This window comes from Rhinatrema bivittatum, chromosome 19 (assembly GCF_901001135.1).
Source record: "Rhinatrema bivittatum chromosome 19, aRhiBiv1.1, whole genome shotgun sequence".
Taxonomy (NCBI): Eukaryota; Metazoa; Chordata; class Amphibia; order Gymnophiona; family Rhinatrematidae; genus Rhinatrema; species Rhinatrema bivittatum.
In genome coordinates this window covers 39,892,975-39,916,886 of record NC_042633.1, presented here as the reverse complement: position 1 = coordinate 39,916,886, position 23,912 = coordinate 39,892,975, and the positions used below count along the sequence as shown (strand labels likewise).

General features: G+C 55.0%; 1 protein-coding gene across 1 annotated transcript in view; it reads right to left on the bottom strand.

The window, feature by feature from the left end:
• TYK2 (tyrosine kinase 2) overlaps positions 1 to 23,240 on the bottom strand; it is a 30,603-nt gene extending 7,363 nt beyond the window's left edge. Inside the window, exons 1-19 of the mRNA XM_029585278.1 lie at positions 23,060 to 23,240; positions 21,008 to 21,131; positions 16,000 to 16,153; positions 14,116 to 14,279; positions 12,012 to 12,396; positions 11,070 to 11,264; positions 8,279 to 8,436; positions 7,221 to 7,344; positions 6,889 to 7,084; positions 6,383 to 6,501; positions 5,734 to 5,904; positions 5,268 to 5,355; positions 4,166 to 4,293; positions 3,264 to 3,399; positions 2,758 to 2,909; positions 2,332 to 2,482; positions 1,931 to 2,028; positions 1,540 to 1,732; positions 479 to 597 (exon numbers count right to left, since the gene is read on the bottom strand). Of these exons, the coding sequence (XP_029441138.1) occupies positions 479 to 597; positions 1,540 to 1,732; positions 1,931 to 2,028; positions 2,332 to 2,482; positions 2,758 to 2,909; positions 3,264 to 3,399; positions 4,166 to 4,293; positions 5,268 to 5,355; positions 5,734 to 5,904; positions 6,383 to 6,501; positions 6,889 to 7,084; positions 7,221 to 7,344; positions 8,279 to 8,436; positions 11,070 to 11,264; positions 12,012 to 12,396; positions 14,116 to 14,279; positions 16,000 to 16,153; positions 21,008 to 21,131; positions 23,060 to 23,240 (3,036 nt within the window). The remainder of the gene's footprint in view (positions 1 to 478; positions 598 to 1,539; positions 1,733 to 1,930; positions 2,029 to 2,331; positions 2,483 to 2,757; positions 2,910 to 3,263; positions 3,400 to 4,165; positions 4,294 to 5,267; positions 5,356 to 5,733; positions 5,905 to 6,382; positions 6,502 to 6,888; positions 7,085 to 7,220; positions 7,345 to 8,278; positions 8,437 to 11,069; positions 11,265 to 12,011; positions 12,397 to 14,115; positions 14,280 to 15,999; positions 16,154 to 21,007; positions 21,132 to 23,059) is intronic.
• Between the last annotated feature and the right edge of the window lie 672 nt (positions 23,241 to 23,912).

The following is a 23,912-nucleotide window of genomic DNA, read 5'->3' as shown; positions in this document are numbered from 1 at the left end:
GCTGTGCCAGGCCAGAGCACATGGCATGATGAAAAACTAAGGGTCCAACACGGGCTAGTCAGACTAGCTACACTGTGGTGTGGAAACACCATCCATGCAACTCCCAACTACGGACTGAGCTCAGAGCAAAAGCTGGGGACGACTCAAAACAGCAACACGATAGGCACCTTAATCCTCTCCAACCATCTACCCCAGCAACAGGGCAATGAAAAATTAAAGGAGAGATGCAGCCGTGCCACGACCCCATATTCCGACAGCTCAACATGGTGAGCGGTGTCAGAGAAGGGAACCGAAAAGCATTCTGGGTACTGGCGTGCCAACGAACCTGTAACAACGTTCCACCAGGCATCAAAAAAATATCATTTGCGCACGGCCGAGTTTGTGCTTCAGGCGGCAGCCAGACGATGGCGCGCAACGCGTCTGCCGCGCGCGGGCCAGAGGAGGAGGAGGAGAAGGGGCTGCAGAGGGAAGCCGTTACCTCGCAGATCTGCTGGGTGAAGAGCAGGATCTGTGCCAGTCCCACGTTGTGCTTGGGTAAATAATCCCGCAGGCTCCCCAGGGGCACGTACTCCATGATCAGCTGAACCATCTTTTCGCCTGCAAAAGAAGAGCAGAAGATGACGACACGCGGAAGGGCCTAGGCACAGCCGGCACCACAGTTCAGGTGTATTCTCTCTCTCTGCGCCTCGGAATAGGGTTGCTTCGCTGCCACAGGACGGTGCCGGGGATATGCGCCAACTTCCCATATAGAGGGCGGTGATGTTGTTGCGCAATTTTAGCGCTACAAGGCACGCACAGCACTATACGGACACACATAAGTTAGAGTCCCTGACCCGTGGAGCTTACAGTCACATTAATAAGGCCGTGTGTGGCAGGATTAGTTCCACGTGATAAAAAAAACAGCCTCAAAGAGGTGAGTCCTCCCTGCCCCAAAGAGGTGAGTCCCTGGGCTGGATCTGAGTCTGGGATAAAGGAGAGGGCGCACGAATGCACGAGATCAGGAAGGATGATCCAAGCATTCGGGCCCAGCGAGGTAGAAAGCACAGGCTGCGGACTTGGCGATGGAGAGGAAGGAGGCAGACGAAAGGAGTTTGGGAAGAGCGGTAACGAGGCGCTGCAGAGTGAATGCAATTCGTGGGGAAGCTCGCGCTCAGTGCAGAAGTAAATGGGGAGATAAAGTCGCGCAGCCGGATTTTAAGGAGCATGCAAGGGCGAGAGCTCATTCAGCGGCAGACCCGGTGAGGAGAGCGATGGACGGAGGGGGAAGACAGCACCGAGGAGCCGGGCGGGAACGGGGCTAGGGGAGAGAGAGCGAGAGCGCGCGAGAGAGAGAGAGCGTGAGCGCGCGCGAGAGAGAGCGAGAGCGCGCGAGAGAGCGAGAGCACGCGAGAGAGCGAGAGCGCGCACGAGAGAGAGCGTGCGAGAGAGAGAGAGAGAGAGCGTGCGAGAGAGAGAGAGAGAGAGCGCGCGCGAGAGAGAGCGAGAGCGCGCAAGAAGGTGGGTGGTGCCCTGGCTCTGAGGTTTCGCTCCCACACCTACCCTGCTCGCTGCAGCAGCCTTTGTACTTGACGATGTTCTCGTGGTACAGGGTCTTCAGGATCTCGATCTCCCGCTTCCAGCTGGTCAGGAGCTGCTGGCTGCAGCCCGACTTCAGGGACTTGACGGCCACCATTTCCCCGGTGCCGTCGTTGGTGGGGTCGTAACAGTACAGGCTCACCTTCCCGAAATGGCCCTGGAAGGAGGAGGAGGAGGAGGAGGTCAGAACAGCTGAAAAGGGAAAGCGTTCACCAACGCGGGTCTCTGCAACCGGACAGCGGGACCGCCTCGTGCACGTGAAGGGGGCGGCGCTCGTAGTCTGTGAAATACGGACGCCGACCCGCCCTCGGGGAGGAGACGAGGCACAGGACGTTACGGGCGCGGGCGGTTTTACCTCTCCCAGGTCGCGAATCTTCTTCAGGTAGCGCTTCTGAAAGACCGTGGGGTCCGCGGCAGGGAAATCCGGGTTCACGGAGGCCATTTCCGAAAGATCTTTAAAAAAAGGCAAAAAAACCACACAAACCTGGTATATAAGACCCAATTCACTAAAGGGTTTTCTGCCATTCTGTATTCCTGGGGAAAATGTTCAGGGAATCATGCTAATAGACAGAGAGGGCAACAGACAGAGAAAAAAAAGAGAGAGTGCAGTCGAGAGAGATGCAAGCATGCCCGGTCACAAATCTACTAAATAAAAATCTTTGCAAATCATTTTGTACAGGTCACGGCTGAAGCGCGCCACGTGGCCTCGCAGGGTTAGCGGATTCGGCAGGGGGGAGGGGGGGTGTCAGCACGTACTCTGCGGCTGCAGCTGAGTCAGCTCACGCAGGACTGTCCGGAAGGAGGGCCTCTCGCCGGGGTCGTAGTTCAAGCACTGGCCGATCAGGTGCGCCAGCTCCCTGCACGAGGGCTCCGGCAGCTTCAGCTTCTTCTCGTAGAACCGTTCCTTCTGCAACCGCACGCCAATAAAAAAACAGATGAACGCAGTCAGCCTTCGCATCAAGCCGCCCTCCTGCCGGCCAGACGACCGTCAGGGCTCCGGTGCCGCAAAAAAACGGGCGCTTAGCGCTGTGCCGGACAGGCTCGCCTCCGGTTACTGCCACCTGACTAACCCCCCATCCCGGCCAAAAACGCTGAGTCACAGTCACGCACCGAGCTCTAAGGCTCGGGCGCCCCCGAGAACCGGAGCCAGCGCAGAGCGCCCGCCGGCGACGGGAGACGTACCTCGGAGGGTGTGCGCTCCTTCAGGGGAACGTCCCCGTTGAAGCAGATCTCCAACAGCGTCGTGCCGAAGCTCCACTTATCCGCCGCCGTGCCCAGGCTGCCGGCCTCGAGGACGCACTCGGGAGCGATCCAGGGAATTCTCTCTACGCGCTCTGCCCAGAGAGGGAGGGGGAAAACAAACAAAACATTTAAATTTAAAAGAGGGAAAAAAAAAAAAAAAGAGGCTCAGACGAGAGCCGGCATTTTCCTCAAGAGCTCGGGTTTTTGGAGGAGCAGAGCTCGCCTCGCCGCCGTGCCACACAGAGCGGTCAGACCGGCTCCCGGGGAGGCAGGCGCGGGCTCGAGTCCCCCCGGCGCCCCCCCTCCCCCCCTCCAAAACGCTTCTGCGTGACCGCAGCGCTTCGCTCGCACGTTCTCAGGCCGTTTCCAGCGGACTGGGTCGGGAAGCAGCCGGGGAGGGACAGAGAGAGACGTGCGCGCGTGATTCTGTCTGGGACGGGCAGTACCTTCTCTGGACAGGACGGCGAAGCTGATCCCTGGGTCGCTCAGTTTAACAAACGGCGCCGAGCCGTCCTCCAGGCCTTCCCTAGCCAGCAAAATGTTTTTGGCGCACACGTTCCCGTGCACCAGGTTCTTGTCCTCCTAGTGAGCAAACCACAGGAGAGGAAAACAGTAAGGTATCGGGTTCCTCCTTACTCCTCCCTTTACTGCAAACCCCTTCCCGTACCCCCCCCCCCCCCCCGAACCGGGTGCATCTCGTTCCAGAGCAACGTCTGGCACCGATCTCTCGGGGGCAGAGGGAGATACCACCCTCTGCCCCCGAGAACAAAACCCGGTAGCACCTTCCCTCCTCTGGCCTGCGAGACCCCCGGCTCCCTCGCCCAGGCTCCCCTGCGTGAAAGCGCACAGCTCTTTGCCCGCCGATCTCGGGCAGGGACGCGCCTGCAGAGGGGCCGCCGTTCCCTTAGAACGAGAGGCGGACGAGTCCGCGCCACACACCGACCAGGCCTAGAGCTGCACGTCTAAGTGTCGAGCCCTAACCCTCCCAGCACTATGCTCCCGACGGCTGCCTTTCCCTGCCTTCGGATGCCGGAAGGCTCTGCCACGTGGAACGGAGAGGACCAGGAAAGAAAAACAAAAAAAAAAAACGCCGCTAATTTTCTTTGGAAAAAAAAAAAAAACGTACATAAAGTTGAAGAGCAGCCTTCGAAGACGTTGCAGAACTAGCCAGGCCCTGACGGCCACGCCAAAGCTTTCTGCATGCACCGAAAATCTCAGCACCGCGAAAAACTGCCACGCGCCTGGCGCAAAAAAAAAAAAAAAAGCGCGGGAGTGCCCGAGGACGGTTATCACGCGTCGCGCCAGCTTACCCGCGCGCCGAGGGGGGAGCACGGTCGGCGGCACTTACCAGGTAACTCAGGGCGCTGGCAAGCTGCTTGGCCACGGTGGACTTCCACGCCGGACTCAGCTGCCCCTTGTTCTTCTGCAGCGCCAGATCCAGCGGGCCGTGCTCGACGAACTCCTCCACCATTATATCTGGCGTGGAAGGTTTAAGGTTTATTGTCATTTACATACCGCTGTTCTCGTCATAGCCTTCACAGCCGTTTACATTTCAATAAATATACAGCGAAGAAATTACAAAAAAAATCGGTTATAAAAGATAAAAAAAAACAGCAAAAGTTAAAAGAAATAAATAACTAAAACCTATTAGCTCTTAAAATATAAAAAATAGATAATCATAAATATTAAACCAATAAAAAAAACCACTAAAAACCCGGCTATACGTTTCCAGCGTTAGTTAAGGTTTAAACGAAGCCACCTGTGGGTATTAAATGCACAAAAGGTCAGAGAGCAGAAAGGTCATTCACGGTCGGGCTGGCCGGCCTGACCCAGCTACCGGATTATGACAGTGGGGGAGAGACTGAGGATGGGGGGGTGGTCTGACAACGCCCTCGTGAGACGACCCTTTGTGACTGCCGTGATTTTCTAACAGCCATGAGATGATTAAAAAAAAAACGGTGAAGCCCTGCATATTCTGTCAGATAGGGAGGGCCTCTAGAAACTGTAATAGCCGTCCTGTAATATTCCCCCCCCTCCCCCCATCCCGCGGCAGCTGAAGGCTGGCGTCATGTGCGCATGCACAGGGGCTTAACGCTTTGCAAAGCTTTCTTGCTTCTTAATAACCGTTTCATGGCTCGTTTTTTTAGTTAGCAGCGCGTTTCTATATTTGTTTGCGTTTTTACTTTACGGGTTTTAATTGTGCATTTTTTTTTATATATATATTTTTTTTTGTTCCCCGCCTAGCACTTGTTGTTTTATAGGCGGTTTACATCTTTTTTGCGTGGGGTAGGGTTACGGGATAAAGACGGCCCTGGACAAAACCGGATTGCCTGACTTAGGTCACGCTGAAAGACCGGACAAGAAAGAAAATTAAAAAAAAAAAAAACCCCAACAGTCCATGCCCTCCCCCCCCCATGCAAAAAACCAAGGCGACTTCCACCATCACTCACTTTCAGAGCCCCGCACGCAGACTCCGTGGACGAATGCCAGGTGCAGGTGAGACACCTGGCTCATGAGGCTCGCCGTTTCAAAAAAAGCCTGCAAGCAAGAGAGAGAGGAGAGAGAGAAAAAAAGGCAGCACTGAATCAGAGGCGAGGAGAAAAAAAAACGCAAGAAGAGGAGTCATGAAGTGCCGGGACGGAAAGAAAGCAACCCGGCGTTTCTAATCCGACCGCGGCCGAAGCGACGAGACCCAGGAGGGAAGGATTTCTGTCCCGCCCGTTCCCTTGGGAGCCGGGGACGGATGGACGGACTGTAAGAAGACGCATCCCGGCACAGAGGGTCCCGCCCGTCGTCTCGGCGGGCTGCACACGGTTCTGGCGCGCGGGTCCCGAGCCCGGGGAAGGGACGGAGCCATTCACTCGGAGAGGGAATCTGGGCGACGCGTTCCGGGGATGGGAAGCGGGCGCCGCTCACCAGCGCGATGTCCCTGTGGCTGGGGTCCAGCACCTTCAGCACCACGCGCAGGTCCCGGCCGTTGTTGCCGGGCTCGCCGGAGAAGGGCTCCGCCTCCAGGTCGCCGCCCTCGGAGACCCGCAGGACGCCGTCGTAAATGTTGGTGCGCGTGCCCTGGCCCAGGTGAGCGACCTGTGGGTAAACAAACACGGGGGGGGGGGGGCTAAATAATCCGTCGCTTCATGTGCGCGCGGCTTCAGGAGTTAATGCCAGCGCGTCCTTTCCCCCCATTCTGTGTCAATGGCTCTTAAGTTCGTACCCCAGGCTGCTCTGGCCCTATTCTCCAACTGCCCATGTGACTTTTTCCCCCCCCCGACAGGTTAGCAGGTGGGGACACAACCTCCCTCTCCCCTTTTAAATCCCACTGCTGACACCAACTGCCCATGTGACAGCACAGAGCTGGGAAACCCAAAAGATCCAAGGTCTAATCTTACCACCAACTCTCACCGCGGCCCTGAAATCATCATCATTTAATCATCTCCGTGATCTACTTTAAATTATAAAATTTAGCGAGGTAGGGAGAATGGAGCTTTATAAATTGCCACATCGCAGCAGCATTCGCACGCAGGATTTTGCGCCGTTTAAATTACGGACGCAATCGCAACCCAACCTGGGTGATTTCATTCTTCCGGATCTGATGGAAACTCAGCTGGCTCAGGTTTAAGGTTTTTGACACCGGTCTGGCTTTGCTGTCCTTCGCTGTCCTCGTTATTATCAAGTTAGACATTTCTACAAAGGAAAGGAAAAAACCCCATAAGCACAGAAAAATACGCCCAGGCTCCAATGACAAGGTCTCTTCCCTTTTTTTTTTTCAAATTCAGTTTAAAAAAAAAAAAGTAATTAGATTTGCTTTCCTGACGCCTCTCCGGGGAGCCCGGTAGGTCGGCGCGTTCCTGAAAGCCGAAATTCGCAGCAGGGGGGGGGGTTGGAGACAGGAGGATGATTTAACCAGCTCCTCCGCGCCCCCCCCCCCCCCCCCCCGTGCTCCTCCGGTTCCGCGTTTTCCCGCCGCACCTGCGCAGATCTATCCGAGGCGGCGTCGGCTCGGTCTTTCATTCCACCGCACGTACAGGGCCCTCCCGCCCGCGAGCGCGTAAGTGGCGCATCCGTCCGTACCTCCTGATCTGGGCAGGCAGCACTTCCTGACGGCGAAGCTCTCCTCGCCGGACTTCAGCGTGTAACCTTTCAGGCTCTCCGTCAGCTCCCGCACGCTGGCGAACTCCTTCTCCCAGCCCTCCAGGGCGAAGGAGGCCGCCCCTTTCTTCTGGATGCGGAACTGCTTGTAGCACATCTCGCTCCGCGCTCCCTTCACCTGGGTGGGGTGGGGTGGGGGGAGAAGCAACGCGAGCGATGAGGACGGGAGAAATCCCGGTTTCCCTCCCCACCCTCGGGTGCCGCCGCACGGGTCCCCGAGTTTCCGGGGGGGGGGGGGCTCGCGCCGCACTCACCTCCGTCCCCTCCTTCTTCACCACCGACATGATCATCCGGTTAAAATCGAAGGCGCTCCATCGGATGAGGTACAGCCCCGCCTCCCGCTCTTCTCTCTTCAGTTTCGCCACTACGTATTCTTCCCTGGAAAAGAGAGAGCGAAGGAACGCAGGAATCAAGGCGCCGCCATCGCTCTACAGAGATATATATAATCCTTCCCTCCCCCCCCGGTCTATTCTCGTCCAGCACGCACGCGGGAAACCCGGGTTTTCCAATTGATAAACGCAAAAAAAAACAAAACGCGAGATTCCCGACGCCGTTCCCTCCCCCGTGGTGGCTGCGCTCCTGGAACCCGACGAGGCAGGAATTGATTGCGAGCGTAGCGTTAAAATAAGGAAATAAAGTAAGGAAGAACCAGGTTTTTCCCCACCTCCCGTCACAGCTTCCCAGTGTAAGCAAACTGCAGGGCTCCTTTCGGTTAACCAAAAAAACAACGCAGCCCCCCGCCACCCCAGTTAAAAGCACAAGGAAACTCAGGCGGCGGTTGAGCCAGGCTCGATTCAGAATCCCCCACTGAGGTTTTGCGTTAAAAAAAAAAAAAAAAAAGAAAGAAAGGTGAACGCTGCAACGCTCCACCACGCTGGAGTCTGTGAACGCATCTGGGGCGCGCGCTCCCCCCCCCCCCCCCCCCGCCCCCGCTGTGTTCTCCTTCTGTTTAAATCGCTGACGTATTTGCTTATTTCCGGGAGCAGGAGCCGCCTCTGGCGGAGCAGGTGTCCGGCGCTGCAGAAACGCAACAATATTTGTAGTACGCGTGGCCCGCAGCTCACGGACGGCTTCAGGTTCCCCTTAGAAACAAAAGCTCGCAAAGCAACTTCCGGGTTTCACGCCGTTTTAGCACTGTTTTTATTTTACAAATCTTCTGGACACAGGAATTAAGAGCCCTTATTTCACCTGAAAGCCTGTGCGTACGAAATAATAATAATTCAATACGTGATTGAGCGGCAGAAAAACCCAGAGCCCCCCCCCCCCCCCCCCGTTACTGACCGCCCTTCCTGAAAAGCTTAGCGGCACTTACTGAATGGGCCCGTGGACGCCGTTCAGGATGCTGGTCACCAGACGGGGCGGGGCCACCTCGTGGCACAGGTAGTGGTTGGAATCCACCGTCAGCCTGTAATACCCATCCACCAGCGAGACCAAGGACAGGGCCGCCTCGGGAGAAGGCAGCAGCAGCTCCTGGAAGACACCACGCGGGGGTAAAAGCCTTGGCTCGCTCTCCCTCGCCATCCCCTTCCGGTTATTTAAAACATCCCCTCCCGAGTCATCTTCCCTCCCCCACCAGCAGATGGAGACGGAGTCAGGTTTCAAAGCTGACGTCACCCTCTATACAGGTTGCGCTTCGGGGGCGGAGAAGGCCTGGTCCATCAGTCATCTGGACGAGAGCGATGTACAGAGTTCTCGAAGTGTTTCGGGGTCAGACGGTACGAGTGTTTCCGGACAATGCGTCAATGGTGGCCTACATCAACCATCAATACAGGCGGATTTCTCAAGCCGACAACAGCTACATCCCGGGGAGTGGGAGCCTGGAATCACATCTGTGCCAGATGGGGGGGGGGTGCCTCAGTTGGATCTCGTGAGAAGTGGGCCACTGCTAAGACAGTGAGGTTCTTCGGTCGCAGAAGGGAAGTCTTCAGTAGGACTAGAGACTCTAGTGTGCCCATGGCTGATGGGGATCCTTCTCCTCCTTGGCCCCTCATAGATCGAGTGCTATGGTGCATAAAAGCGCATCTAGGAGCAGTAGTGCTGGTGGTGCCGGAATGGCCGCGTCATCCTTGGTTCATGGATCCAGTACATCTGGCGGTGGACGAGCCTCTTCGGCTGGCTCATCTGCCGGGTTTGTTACGACAGGGACCCATATATTCAGATCGAGAGGATCACTTCTATCTCGCGGCTTGGCTTTTGAGAGGCAGCGCTTGTGATTGAAGGGATATTTGGAACCAGTAATTTCTACTCCTCTTCTCCAGACTAGACAGCCTTCTACTTCCACGAAGTACATCAGGGTGTGGAAGGTTTTTGAGACCTGGTATCTTCCATAGCATCTGGATTCTCTGTTGGCGACAGTTCCGCATATTTTTTCATTCCTGCAGCAGGGCCAGTCCAAGGGTTTGACCTCCTATCCTGATGTCGTTTGGTTCCTGAAGGGGGCTAAGCATTTCAGACCTCCGGTCCGGAAGGCGTGTCCAGATTGGACCCTGAACTCAGTCTTGCGGGTTTTCTGCAAGGCACCCTCTGAGCCCTTGGGACGAGCCACCTTGAAGGACCTTACGTTGAAGACGGTATTTCTAGTTGCGATTTGTTCAGCTAGGAGGATCTCGGAGCTCCAGTCTCTATCTTATCGTGATCCTTTTTTGCTTATTACCAGCGACAGTGTCCTTGCATACAGTGCCTTATTTTTTGTTGAATGTGGTTTCTGCTTTTCAGATGAATCAGACTGTTGAATTACTGGGTTTCCCAGAGTGGTCTAGAGATTCTGCAGAGGGTAGAGTTCTTCATCTTCTGGAAGCGCGTCGTGCCGTGTCGAGTTATTTGAAGGTCACTAATTCCTTTCGGCGATCGGACCATCTCTTTGTGTTGTTTGGTGGAGCAAAGGGGAGAAAGCGACCAAATCTACTTTGGCCCATTGGTTGAAAGAGGCTATGTTTGGCTTACATTTGAAAGGGTCGCACGCTCCCGACGGGTCTGAAGGTGCATTCGACAGAAGCACAAGTGGTCTCTTGGGTGGAGTGTCAGTTGGTGTCTCCAACAGATTTGTAGGGCTGCATTGTGGTCCTTGCTTTATACTTTCACCAAAGGTCGTATCCTCTTGGTGAAAGTGTGTCGAGAGCAGGTCTTTCGGGTTCCCGCCCAGTGTAGGGTTGCTTTGTTACATCCCACTTGTCTAGACTGATTCGGTTATGTTCAAGAAAGGAAAATTAGTTCTACCTGCTAATTTTCATTTCTGTAATACCACAGATCAGTCCAGAGACCCGCCCCAGTATTAATGCCGAAAGATTTTCCTGGTACTTATACTCTGTATGTCATAGAAACATACAAAATGACGGCAGAAAAAGGACCAAAAGGTCCATCCAGTCTGCACAGCAAGCTTATGGTAGGATCTGCTACACCATATAAAAGTCACCCCCTTTCTTAGTTTCCCAAACCATCAAAGTCAGGGCCCTTGTTGGCTGCTGTCTACGTCCAAATTCCTCATTACCTCTTGCCATTGAACCAGAGAGCAATGTTAGAGTTGCATCCAAAGTATCAGGCTTATTGGTTAAGGGTAGCAACAGCCGAATCAGCAAGTTACCCCCATGCTCATTTGTTTTTCCAGACTGTAAAATCCAATGTCCTTGTTGGTTGCTGTCGAAATCTAATTCCCCTTTTCCTCTGGCCATAAAAGCAGAGAGCACTGATGGAGTTGCATCAAGAGTATGAAGCCTTATTGGTTAAGGGTAATAACCTCCAAACCAGCAAGTTACCCCCATGCACTCTTTCCTTCATTCCCATCTTCCAGCCTTAAGGGATCCACAGGGTTTATCCCCGGCCCCTTTGAAATCTTTCACTGTTTTTGTCTTCACCACCTCCTGGGACTGCAGGCGGCACTCTCGGTTATGTAGCAGCGCCTCAAAGTTTTTGTTCTCTGTCTCCATCTGCTGGTAGAGATGTATAACTCCACTTGTCTGGGCTAATCAGTGATATTACAGAAACGAAAATTAGCAGGTAAGAACCAATTTTCCTTTATAAGAACATCCCTTCCCAGCCCCCGGCGTCTCCCTCCCGTTATGTCTGCCCAGAAAGAGTGACCATCAAGGCATGGGTAACGCTCGTACCAGGCACTTGTTGTCCTGCCGGTAGATGCCGACTCTGCACCCGCTGATAACGACGTGCGTTATTTCTTGAAAGTCGCAGAAGAGGCTCCACTTGGGCTCGTTCTTCTCCACCGGCGGACACGGCGGCTTTTTCTTCTCGCCTTTCGGTCTCGTCTTTTTCCCAAAATAGCTCTTATGGCTGCTGTTGTCCGCGACCTGGAAAAGGAAGAGAGAGAGAGACAAAAAAGGGCAGGATGACTGAAAAAGTCTGCTTTTCCGTGAGCCGCAGCGACGCGGAAACCGGGCAGTGAGGCTCTGGCCTGTGGATTTTTACAGAATAAAAATCTCGCTGTAAGCCGTTCCCTCCCTACGCTGCCTGCGCCTCGAAGTACGAATCCCAGGCATCACCAAGCCACGCCGTTCGAGATGGGCAGACTTGGAACGCCGTAGGCGCCAGAGGCCTCGTCCCGCCAGGGCCGCCTAACACTAAAAACGCCTTCCGCCGCCTCACTCGCCGATTATTCCGCTGCTTAAGCTACCGCGGTGTTTCTCACGTTCCTTTTCTGGCGAGGCTTCCCTTCCTGACGGAGAACCGGAGATGCGCCATAAACGAGAGACACACACACACACAAGGAGCTCCAGCAGCCGTGCGACCCCCCCCCCCCCCCCCTTCTAATGGCGTCCCACACCCGTGACCGTTCCGCCCCGCGCGACAGGTAAAAATCAAAGGCTACTCCGGCAAGCTACGCCCGCTGAAGCTCTCGCCCCTGAAATTCATTCGGGCTGAACGAGGTGTCCTGGGCCCAGAAGTGGCTCCTCGTGGACCAAGCGCGAGACTCCATCCTTTGCACCGTGTCCGCTCCTCTCAAATCTGTTTGTGGAGGGCGGGGGGGGGAAATGCAGATTTTCGGCTACAACCCCGTCTCCCCCCTCCCCCCCATCAAAATAAGGGCAGAAGCTTACCAGCGTCTGCAGCTTCCTCCACTGGATCCCTTCCATCCCCGTCAGCAGCACCTGGTGCGTGGCGGGGCCGGCCTCCCTGGTGGGCGCGGGCTCCTCCCCCGGCTTCGGGTGCCCGGCGTTGATGTACAGGCTCCCCCTGTCGCCCTCTGAGGGGAACTCCAGGGACAGGACGGGGAAGAGCTCGCTGCCGAAGCGGGGCGCCAGGCTCTCCAGGGTGGAGACGTACTTGTACATCACGTCCAGCTCGCTCAGCTTGCCCGGCACGACCGTGTGCAGGTGGAACCTCCGCACGAACTTCTTGAAGACGGTGCGCATGCGCAGCTTGGTCAGGTAGTTGTTCTGCTGCATCTGCCGGCAGAAGGACCGGGGGATGCAGTCCTTGAAGCTGGAGGGGGGGGGGGGGGGGGGGGGAGAAAGAAAAGGTTGAAATGGGAAACCCCCGAGGCAAGCGTCTCATCCGAAGGAAGCTGGCACGAGGCAGGACGGCGGCCGCCGGTCACGGCAAACTCTCTCCTGGAGGAGCTAACGCCTCTCTGTAGGGCTGCGACAGGAGGATACAAGTCACAGACCATATTAGGAGCCAGCGCAGGCCTGACATGCGCTCCAGTCTATTCCGGGAAGGTCACTAGCTCTTCTACCCGACCTTCAATAACTGGGAGGCGGTGCCTCATTCCTGCCCCCCTCTCAGCACACACACACAAACAAAAAACACACACACACACACAAAACACACACAAAAAACATACACACACAAAAAACATACACACACACAAACAAAAAACACACACACAAAAACACACACAAAAAACATACACACACAAAAAACATACACACAAAAAACACACACACACACACAAAAACACACACAAAAAACACACACAAAAAACATACACACACAAAAAACACACACACACAAAAAACACACACACACACAAACAAAAAACACACACACAAACACACACAAAAAACATACACACACAAACAAAAACACACACACACAAACACACACAAAAAACATACACACACACACACAAAACACACACACACACAAACAAAAAACACACACACAAACACACACAAAAAACATACACACACACAAACAAAACACACACACAAACACACACAAAAAACATACACACACACACAAACAAAAAACACACACACAAACACACACAAAAAACATACACACACACAACAAAAACACACACACACAAACACACACAAAAAACATACACACACACAAACAAAAACACACACACACAAACACACACAAAAAACACACACACACACACAAACAAAAAAACAACACACACACACACAAAACACACACAAAAAAACAAATACACACACACACAAACAAAAAACACACACACAAACACACACAAAAAACATACACACACACACACAAAAAACATACACACACACAAACAAAAAACACACACACAAACACACACAAAAAACACACACACAAACACACACAAAAAACATACACACAAACAAAAAACACACACACACACAAAAACACACACAAAAAACATACACACAAAAAACACACACACACACAAAAAACACACACACACACAAACAAAAACACACACACACAAACACACACAAAAACACACACACACACAAACACACACAAAAACACATACACACAAACAAAAACCACACACACACAAAAAAACACACACAAAAAACATACACACAAAAAACACACACACAAAAAAACACACACACACACAAACAAAAAAACACACACACAAAAAAACATACACACAAAAAAAACACACACACACACAAAAAACACACACAAAAAACATACACACACAAAAAACATACACACACAAAAAACATACACACACACAAACAAAAAACACACACACACACAAACAAAAAACACACCCTCCTGCAAGTTATTCTTGCACACCCCTAATTACCAATCCTGTCACAGGAAACCCTCTTTATAAAGCCAAAACCTTCCCCCCCACCCTTGACTTTTTATTTTAACCCAGGTCGGTCCGCGGCGTAAGCAACATCTGACTGGCCAACACCTTCCCCTCCGCCTCTATGATACCCAAAAATGCAACGCAGCGGGGGGTCTCACCTTATCTTCTTGGCCACCTCCTCCAAGGACACCCGGTTCTTCAGGGCGATGTGCGAGAGATGCAGGACGGCCATCCCCAGGCTCTCGTTTTTGAATCTGTGGATCTCCTGCTCCGTCTGGAGGTCTTTAAGCGACGCCACGTCGCCCACAAAGTCAAATTTCCCCTGCGGAGGGAGGCGGGCGAGAAAAAAAAAAAAAAAAAAAATCAAGAGGACCGCAAAACCGCTCAGCCTCACAAAGCAGCAGTAATTTCTCGGCGCTGTGCTCTCGGCGTGCAAGCTACGTGGATACAAGGGGCTCCCGGGCGCCAGCCTAGTGCTTAACCTCCCCACCGGCAGAATTAAGATTTTTTTTTTTAACCCGATTTGCTCACGGTCGCGCAGCGTGTGCTGGTGATAGAAGAAGGGAGAACATTGGTGGCAGGCGTGGGATACCTTAACAGCCTCGCGCCCAAAAGGCAACTCGCTACTTTCTGCCGGCCCGTTCCGGATCAGCCAGGCAGTTTAAACAAGGCCCTTGCTTCAAACTGAGGGAGTGAACCCTCTTTGGAAATTGGGGATGCTTTTGCCAGGAAAGAAAGAAAAAAAAAAGCCAGAGACACGTGCAAAGAAAAAAAAAAGTGCTGGACCCTGAAGAAAAGCCGGATTATAAAAATGTTTCTAGGAACGGTAATTATGTATAAAACAACCTTACAAATGTTTATTCATGGCAGTTAGTCTGAACAGGACTGGGAAGCAGATTTTTGAAATGAAAGACACGGTCCACACCCCCCCCCCCCCCCAGGGGCTACTCCCTTAATGCTCCAGAGGAAAGCACCTGTCAGGCACTGGAAGGACTCCCCCCCCCCCCCCCCCCCGCCTTTCACCCCTTCCCACCCTGTGAACGGCTTTACCCCCCCCCTTCTCTTGCTTCATCTGGCCCTGCCCCCAGCACTGCAGAGCTCCTTTATTGACCATTTTCTCAGACAAGGCGACCGCCGGAAAAGCTCTCAACTGGGAACGCTTTCTAGACGTGAAAGCGAGGCGCGAACACGACTCCTCCCGCCGACGCGCGCAGAAAGCTATCCCCCCCCCCCCCAGCGCACCCGAAGCCGCGGCGCATGCACGAAAAAAAACATGCAACACGGAGAGAGAGAGAGAGACGGGCTCGGCCTACCGCGCAGAACATCAGAGGCAGAATGGCGCCGGACGGGCGAGGAGATCCAGGGGCGGTGCCGCGCCAGGTCGCGCCGACGGGGCCGCGCGGAAGAGAACCCGGCAGATCCCTCCATATTTAATGACCCCCATGCTCCAGAACCTTCTCCAAAGCTTTACAGGACAAACCACATTCCTCCGGAGGACCGAAAAAGCGTTTAAATCGGTAGGAGAGCGCGCGTGCGCCAGGCGAGCGGTAAGAAAGCAAGGGGTGGGGGAGGGGGGGAAATCGGAACATCGGGGGCCCGGTTTACAAAAAAAGGGATCCACGCACACGAGGCGCGGTTTTACGCGCACAGGAATCATCGAGGAGGGTCGAACGTGGGAAGTTGCGCGCGAAAGCAACTTCGCCCGTGGCGAGCGGAAAAAAAAAAAAAAAAAGAGCCGTTCCGGGTGGGGGAGGGAACCGTTCGCGCGCAAATGCTTTCTAAAAAACCGCATGCGCCCGCTTACCCGCCCAGGAAATTCACGCCGGAAGCGGTTATAAAATTACCCTCTTTTAAGAAAGTTCTGCCAACCCTTGCCCGGACGTTTAAAGCCCTCGGGTTACTCCCACGCCACTCCCAGCTCCCGTCCGCCGGCTCGACAGCCGAGCGCCGCCGCAGGAAAGCATCGGAGAGCAGGAATGCGCAGCGGCCGGAAGGAAGGAGCAAGCCTTGTAGAGCAGCCAGGTGGTGTCGCCCTTCCCTACCTGCTCGTAGAGGTACTCAAAGGAGGAGGGGTCCAGCAGGGCGCCCCCCTGCTCGGCTCTCAGCGGGCCTTCGCCGGAATCGCTGGGCTTCGGCACGTGCCTCTGGACGGCCGGCGACTTCTCGTTCAGTCCGTGCCAGTTCCTGAAGTAGTACCTGTCGCAGACCATACAGAGCGAGAGAGAGAGAGAGAGAAAGACAGAGACAGAGAGAGAGAAAGAGAGAGAGAGAAAGAGAGAGAAAGAGAAAAAGAGAGAGAAAGAGAAAGAGAGAAAGAGAGAGAGAGAGAGAAAGAGAAAAAGAGAGAGAAAGAAAGAGAGAAAGAGAAAGAGAGAAAGAGACAGAGACAGAGAGAGAGAGAGTGAGAGACATGCAATGGGCTCACAGGAGGAGGAAGTAGTGTAAGAACTCACATGCAGAAATAAGAGACGCCCGCCCGCCCTCCCCTGTCATCAAACAGAAACTCGTGTGGGGGAATCTGCATGCGGGAAGAGCTGGGAAGCAGGAGCATGGCCTGCCAGAGGTAAGCAGAGCGGAGGGGACAGGGCTGACGTCAGAGAGCCCCCGGGGCAGTCACCGAGCGGGGAAGCTGCTCCTTGCACTGAGAGCAACGTGAGGAGAAATGGAATCTGAAAGAAAAGAATTGAAACCGATCCAGCAGGTGTGGAAAGGGGGAGACTCGGCTGTTTAAGGGAAAACCTCCGACTTTAGCGCACAAGCTGGCGGAGCTCTGGCCTCGGGAAGAAGGGAATCGGATCTTCCGGGCCAGAGATTAAAAAAAAAGTGAGGGTCGCTCTTCCCCGCGGCCCGGGAGGCCGCTGCCTGCGGGGCAGGACTCTGTCCCGGTCGCTGGCGGCGTCCGTGGCAGACACGGGACGGGCGACTCACCGGCCTTCGTCATCTGGCACTGGTTGTAGTTCTGGAGGAGACGGGGAAAACCTCATCTCACACACTTCCCCCCGCACGGGGGGGTGAGAATCACCATTGCAAGGCAGCCTCACGCCCAGCAGGACAATTAAATTACCACTGCCTTAGGAGCTGAACAAATAAAAAAAAAAAACAACCACCCCTCCCTTAGAAAGCTTGCCTACCGCTTGACGTCTCCTACCCAGCCAGGAGAAGGGGGAAGCCGAGGCCTGGGAACAGCCTACGGGAGGGAAAAACGCTCTCTGCTTGGATGTCTGTCAGAAGCCTCGGCCCCGGACACTTCTCTGGTACCGGGGATGCCCGTTCCCGAATGACAGCGGCGCGCGCCCCTGCCTGCGCGCTCCCCAGACTCTGGGAAGGATCGCGCCGGGTTTCGTGCATGGGTCAGAGCAGGAGGGGGCAACGGAGGTACCGGTGGAAGGAGTTAGGTCACGGCTGCCGAGGGCACGGGAACAGAGCGGTCACTCTCATAGAGGGTTAGAAATCCAAACCAGGTCTAGCAGTGCCACACAAAACGATAAAGAGACCCGTGGCAACCAACGGCGTGAGCCCCTTTTTTCTGCAGGGGGCGGCCACCTCGCGGGCAGAGCCCCCAAGGGTCAGGGACAGACAGCTGGCGAGCGTGCCTTGGGGGTGGGTCAGGCCCAAGGTGGCGTCCAGGAGTCTCAGGACGGGCGGCTGACGAGGAGTGGGTCAGAGACCCAAGGGTAAAGGTCAGGGTCAGGGTGACCGAGCAGAACAGACCCCCCCGAGATAAGACCGGGACGCAAAGCGCGCGGCAAGACAGACGCAAGAAGGACAGACGGGGACCGCAGAGAAAGGGTCTGGAGGAAGACCGGGCCGCAGCGAGGTAAGGCTGGGGGACGAGGGACACCCGTCGCCGAGGCTGTCGCGCGAGTCGCGCAGCCGGAGTTAAACAACCGGCAACGCGACCGTCGGGAGTCACCGAGAGACACGGATTCCTGCCGCGGGGGCCTTCACGGTTCGGCAGGCGAGCGCGCCTGGGAGCCGGGGCAACGGCGGCAGCGTTTCCTCGCTGCGTGGGGGGGGGGGGGGGTGGCAGCGTCTGGCTGGGGACGCTGGGCAGGCTCGCGGGGATTTAGGGAAATCTGTTCTTACCTGCACCACGGATCAGCCCCTTCGGGAAGGCCCGACCTCCGTATCTTACGGTCGAAGTCCGAGCTGCTCTGGTTCGTGTTGCAAATCCCCTTTTTTTTTTCCTCTTTCCAAACCTGGACGCCCGGTAAACACAATCTCTCCCCCCCGGCTCCCCAAATAGTTGCACCTGCACCGCCGAGCTCGGCGGGCGGATCAAGGAAAAGCTTTATTCACGGCAGGGAGAGCCTCGCGGGAGGTGCATGCGGGAGGTTTTGGCGTTTCACGCACATTTTAAAAAACACCGTTTTCCACCTCCCCGGCTCTTCGCGCCAATCCCTGCCGTAAACGGATCGGTTCGGTGGGCTCTGCCAGGCACAACCCCGGATTGCCTTCCCGTCTAATCAGGCACGCGGCCCCCAAATGCTTTAGGGTTGCAAATAAAAAGGGAGTTTTACCCCTGTATTTGCCACCGAGATGAAAAACCCTGCAGTACCACTCAGTTAAGCGCACACACACACACAGACACAAACACACAGAAAGATAGAAATGAGAGCAGAAAAGGGTCAAACGGTCCCTCCGCTCTGCCCAGCAGGCTCCTGGTAGCATCTGCCGCGCCGTGCAATTCACCCCATGCCTAACAGCCTCCCAGACCATCAGGCCAGGGCCCTGCTTGATTGCTAAATCCAATTCCCCGTTACCTCTTGCCGATGAAGCAGAGAGCACTGATGGAGCTGCATCAAGAGTATGAAGGTTTATTGGTTCAGGGTAGTGACCGCCACACCAGCAAGTTACCCCCATGCACTCTTTCCTTCATTCACATCCTCCAGCCTTGAGGGATCCACAGTGTTTATCCCAGGCCCCTCTGACATCTTTCACTGTTTCTGTCTTCACCACCTCCTCCGGAAGGGCCTTCCAGGCATCCACCACCCTCTTCGTGAAGAAATACTTCCTGACGTTGGCTCTGAGTTGTCCTCCCTGGAGTCTCACTTCGTGACCCCCAGTTCTACTGATTTCTTTCCAACGGAGAAGGTTTGTCGTTGATTGAGCATCATTAAAGCCTCTCAGGTATCTGAAGCTCTGTATCCTATCTCCCCTGCACCTCCTCTCCTCCAGGGTATCTGAAGCTCTGTATCCTATCTCCCCTGCACCTCCTCTCCTCCAGGGTATCTGAAGCTCTGTATCCTATCTCCCCTGCACCCCCTCTCCTCCAGGGTATCTGAAGCTCTGTATCCTATCTCCCCTGCACCTCCTCTCCTCCAGGGTTATACATATTCAGCTCCTTTAGCCTCGTCTCATAAGTCTTCCAATGCTGACCCCTTGCCATTTTGGTCGCCCTTCTCTGGACCCCCTCCATCCTGTCTCTGTCTCCTCTGAGATTCGGGCACCAGAATTGAGCCCAGTGCTCCAGGTGAGGCCTCGCCAAGGACCTGTACACGGGGATCACCACCTCCTCTCTCTTACTCGATATTCCTCTCTCTCTTGCAGCCCCTCTGGCTTTAGCCTGGTCACACTGCCTCGCCATTTTCAGATCATCGGACGCTGTCACACCAAAGACCCAACTTCCCAGCCCGTGCGCATCAGTCCTTCACCCCTCCCTCACCCCCCAATCACACGCGGCTCTTCTGGATTGCCGCACCCCCCAGACGCAGGACCCCGCGCTTCCTGGCACCGAATCCCAGCTGCCGGACCTTCGACCGCCGCTCAAGGCTTCCTTAAAAATCCCCGTCTCGTTCTCCACCTCCGGCGTGCGCAACCCGTACGAGTGATCGATCGCACGCGAGCCGGTCGGGACGGCTTTCACTCCCACTGCATCGTTCTTCCCACCCCCGGGGTCACCCGAACGGGGCCGATCGCAGGTTTCTCGGGTTTCATTAAAAAAAAAAAGAGGACAAAGGATCAGGATCCTGAGAAGAGAGGGCACTGCCTTCTGATTTATAAACAGCGACCTCCGTAAAAACAGGAGGGCAGCTCGGCCGAGACGGTCCCGAAAGCTTTCAAAGCGTTCCCTCGTTACCTCCCGAATTCAGTATCCCCCGACAGTGCCCCGAGCAAGATCGAACGGGGGGCACGAGAAGGAAGGAAGGGTCGCCGGGAGGATTTCTGCAGCCCTGAGTCGTCAGGAATAAAAAAGTCCATACACAAATTCATTTCGCGTGGCGCAACCTCCTAAATTATTCAGGGGGGTGGGGACGAAGTCCCCGGTGAGACTTATTTACAAAAAAAAGATGCGCGTCGGCTCGGGGGGGGGGAGGGAGGTGAAACGGGGCCGGGGAAGGGCACGAGACCGGCAGAACGGATCAGAGAAAAGCCCGGGAGCACGAGGAGGCCACGAAATCTGCCACTAATTTTTATGTCAGATACGGGCGAAAAAAAATTAAGTGTCAGGCTTCAAGCTGTGCAAGTCTCCCTGCTGGAGATAGAGGCAGGGACCGGCTTTCCCCTTTCCACCTGTCAGACGCGGTTACGTCGTTACTTAGCTCGCTAATTATTTAACTCCTAGGGTGCTGTGGGCTCTGTAGCCCCGCGAAGCCTCTGTCTGACCCAGTTAAGGAGCACAGGGGGGGGGCCACGACGGGTTTACGGCAGAGCCGGGGCCGCGTCGGGAGGGGCTGCCGGAGAGAGAGGAGCGCGGACGACGGTGCCGGGCGTCAGATTCCTGCAGTCTCCCTCTTGCTCTGCCGTGCTCAGCTGGAGCCAGGACCGTAAGACGGGGATTAACCCCCACACTCCCCCCCCCCCCCCCGGAGCTTATCACAGGCCCCCCTAAGTCCAGCCACGAGGCGTCACCTCCGCAGCATCCCCGGTCCCGGCTGAGTGGAGCCAGAGAAAAAAAAAAACCAGACCCAGGCACCACCCCAAACCCACCAGGGCCGACCCTGCAAAGCCAAAGTCAGACTTTGCAGGCGGCGATCATTTCCACCGGTGGCAGGACACACGCAAAGCGTCCCTCCCTCCGCCCGCACCACCGCCGCCTTTCTGTCCTACCTCATGCGAAAATGCAGGATGGAGTTCAGGCCTTTGCAGATCTCGAAAACATGGTTCGGGGGGATCCATAACCTCGCCTGCGGGTCGTACAGGGCGAACAGAGTGTAGCAGAGCGGCGTGATCCCTGCAAAAAAAAAAACAAAACAGAGAAAGGAAAAGCGTTTTCCTCTATCAGGGTCTGGCAGCTCTGCGGGGAGGGACGGCTGCAATGTCACGGCCGGGCTGAAGGAAGCGGATGGGATTGCGGCCTTAAGATTCAGCTGCATTCCCCAGGGACGGGCGGCACACGCAGGGGACACGGGTGGCTGGGCAGGCGGTTTACTGTCAGGCTTTCCAGGTCAGATTCCCCCTTCCTCGCATCTGAGAAAAGCGGGACCCGTCCCCCGGAAGCTCACGTCCGGAAGGTGCCCCACCCAGGGAGGCGCTGGCCTGCCCTACGCCCACGTTCAGGACCGGGACGCCACTGACCCCCCCCCCCCCCCCCTCACCTCCCCGACTTCACAGAGTCACGCACGAACGAGGCTGGCTCCCAGAGTGAGGAAACGCAAGGAGGATTCGCAGAGGGAAGCACTTCCTGGATTCTATTTAATGTATTTGGTTGGATTAAAGCTTAGAAGGACAGAGGTAGAATAAAAGGTGTGCGTCAACTGCTTGCACCGTCATCGCAGAGTTAATACCAGGGCCTAACAAACTCCTGGGAGGATAAATCCACCGATTTGAAAAAAAAAAAATTCTCTATTCCCCCCCCCCTCCCCCCAAGACTGCAGGGATTCCATCTCCTCCATCTGCTGGTGACAGAGAAATACTGAGGGAGTGCAGGAGGCACACTGGGTTATGTACAGTGTCAGGGAGACTCTCTCTGTCTCCATCTGCTGGCAGGGAGGTAAAACCCAGGAGTCTGGACTGATCTGGGTACATACAGGGAACTGCTGGAGACAGAGAAATACTGAGGGAGTGCAGGAGGCACACTGGGTTATGTACAGTGTCAGGGAGACTCTCTCTGTCTCCATCTGCTGGCAGGGAGGTAAAACCCAGGAGTCTGGACTGATCTGGGTACATACAGGGAACTGCTGGAGACAGAGAAATACTGAGGGAGTGCAGGAGGCTCACTGGGTTATGTACAGTGTCAGTGAGACTCTCTCTGTCTCCATCTGCTGGCAGGGAGGTAAAACCCAGGAGTCTGGACTGATCTGATTACATACAGGGAACTGCTGGAGACAGAGAAATACTGAGGGAGTGCAGGAGGCACACTGGGTTATGTACAGTGTCAGTGAGACTCTCTCTGTCTCCATCTGCTGGCAGGGAGGTAAAACCCAGGAGTCTGGACTGATCTGGGTACATACAGGGAACTGCTGGAGACAGAGAAATACTGAGGGAGTGCAGGAGGCACACTGGGTTATGTACAGTGTCAGGGAGACTCTCTCTGTCTCCATCTGCTGGCAGTGAGGTAAAACCCAGGAGTCTGGACTGATCTGATTACATACAGGGAACTGCTGGAGACAGAGAAATACTGAGGGAGTGCAGGAGGCACACTGGGTTATGTACAGTGTCAGGGAGACTCTCTCTGTCTCCATCTGCTGGCAGGGAGGTAAAACCCAGGAGTCTGGACTGATCTGGGTACATACAGGGAAACTGCTGGAGACAGAGAAATACTGAGGGAGTGCAGGAGGCACACTGGGTTATGTACAGTGTCAGGGAGACTCTCTCTGTCTCCATCTGCTGGCAGGGAGGTAAAACCCAGGAGTCTGGACTGATCTGGGTACATACAGGGAACTGCTGGAGACAGAGAAATACTGAAGGAGTGCAGGAGGCACACTGGGTTATGTACAGTGTCAGTGAGACTCTCTCTGTCTCCATCTGCTGGCAGGGAGGTAAAACCCAGGAGTCTGGACTGATCTGATTACATACAGGGAACTGCTGGAGACAGAGAAATACTGAGGGACTGCAGGAGGGAGGCCTTGATTATTAAAGCGACCGCTTCCCGTCCCCCATGGGGCAAGGCGCAGGCCGTGCTGTATTTTAGGAGCGGCCGTCCTGCCTTTGCATGCTCACCGATTTTCTGGGCGATTTCCATGCAAATGTCCTCGGCTGTGGGGGAGCCCTGGCTGTAGCTGAGGTACTGCTCTCCCCCGCCGTTCCAGTACAGGTAAACCTTCAGCCCGCCGTCTGCCAGGAAGCGGCAGCTCTCCATGTCAGACGCAACGTTTCTGACACTATAGCGGCACAGGGACATCCTTTATTCCATCAGCGGCGGATCTGCCCCAAGGGAAGAAGCAAAGAAAGCTTAGCAGGCAACATTCAGAGGCCTTTCAATAGAGTAACCAGCAGCCTGGTTCTAATCCCCGGCTCTGTCACTGACTCTCAGTGTGGGACCTCAGGGGGAGTCACTTTATCCCCCTGTGCCTCAGCTCTAATCCCCGGCTCTGTCACTGACTCTCTGTGTGTGACCTCAGGGGGAGTCACTTTATCCCCCTGTGCCTCAGCTCTAATCCCCGGCTCTGTCACTGACTCTCTGTGTGTGACCTCAGGGTGAGTCACTTTATCCCCCTGTGCCTCAGCTCTAATCCCCGGCTCTGTCACTGACTCTCTGTGTGTGACCTCAGGGGGAGTCACTTTATCCCCCTGTGCCTCAGCTCTAATCCCCGGCTCTGTCACTGACTCTCTGTGTGTGACCTCAGGGTGAGTCACTTTATCCCCCTGTGCCTCAGCTCTAATCCCCGGCTCTGTCACTGACTCTCAGTGTGGGACCTCAGGGGGAGTCACTTTATCCCCCTGTGCCTCAGCTCTAATCCCCGGCTCTGTCACTGACTCTCTGTGTGTGACCTCAGGGGGAGTCACTTATCCCCCTGTGCCTCAGCTCTAATCCCCGGCTCTGTCACTGACTCTCTGTGTGTGACCTCAGGGT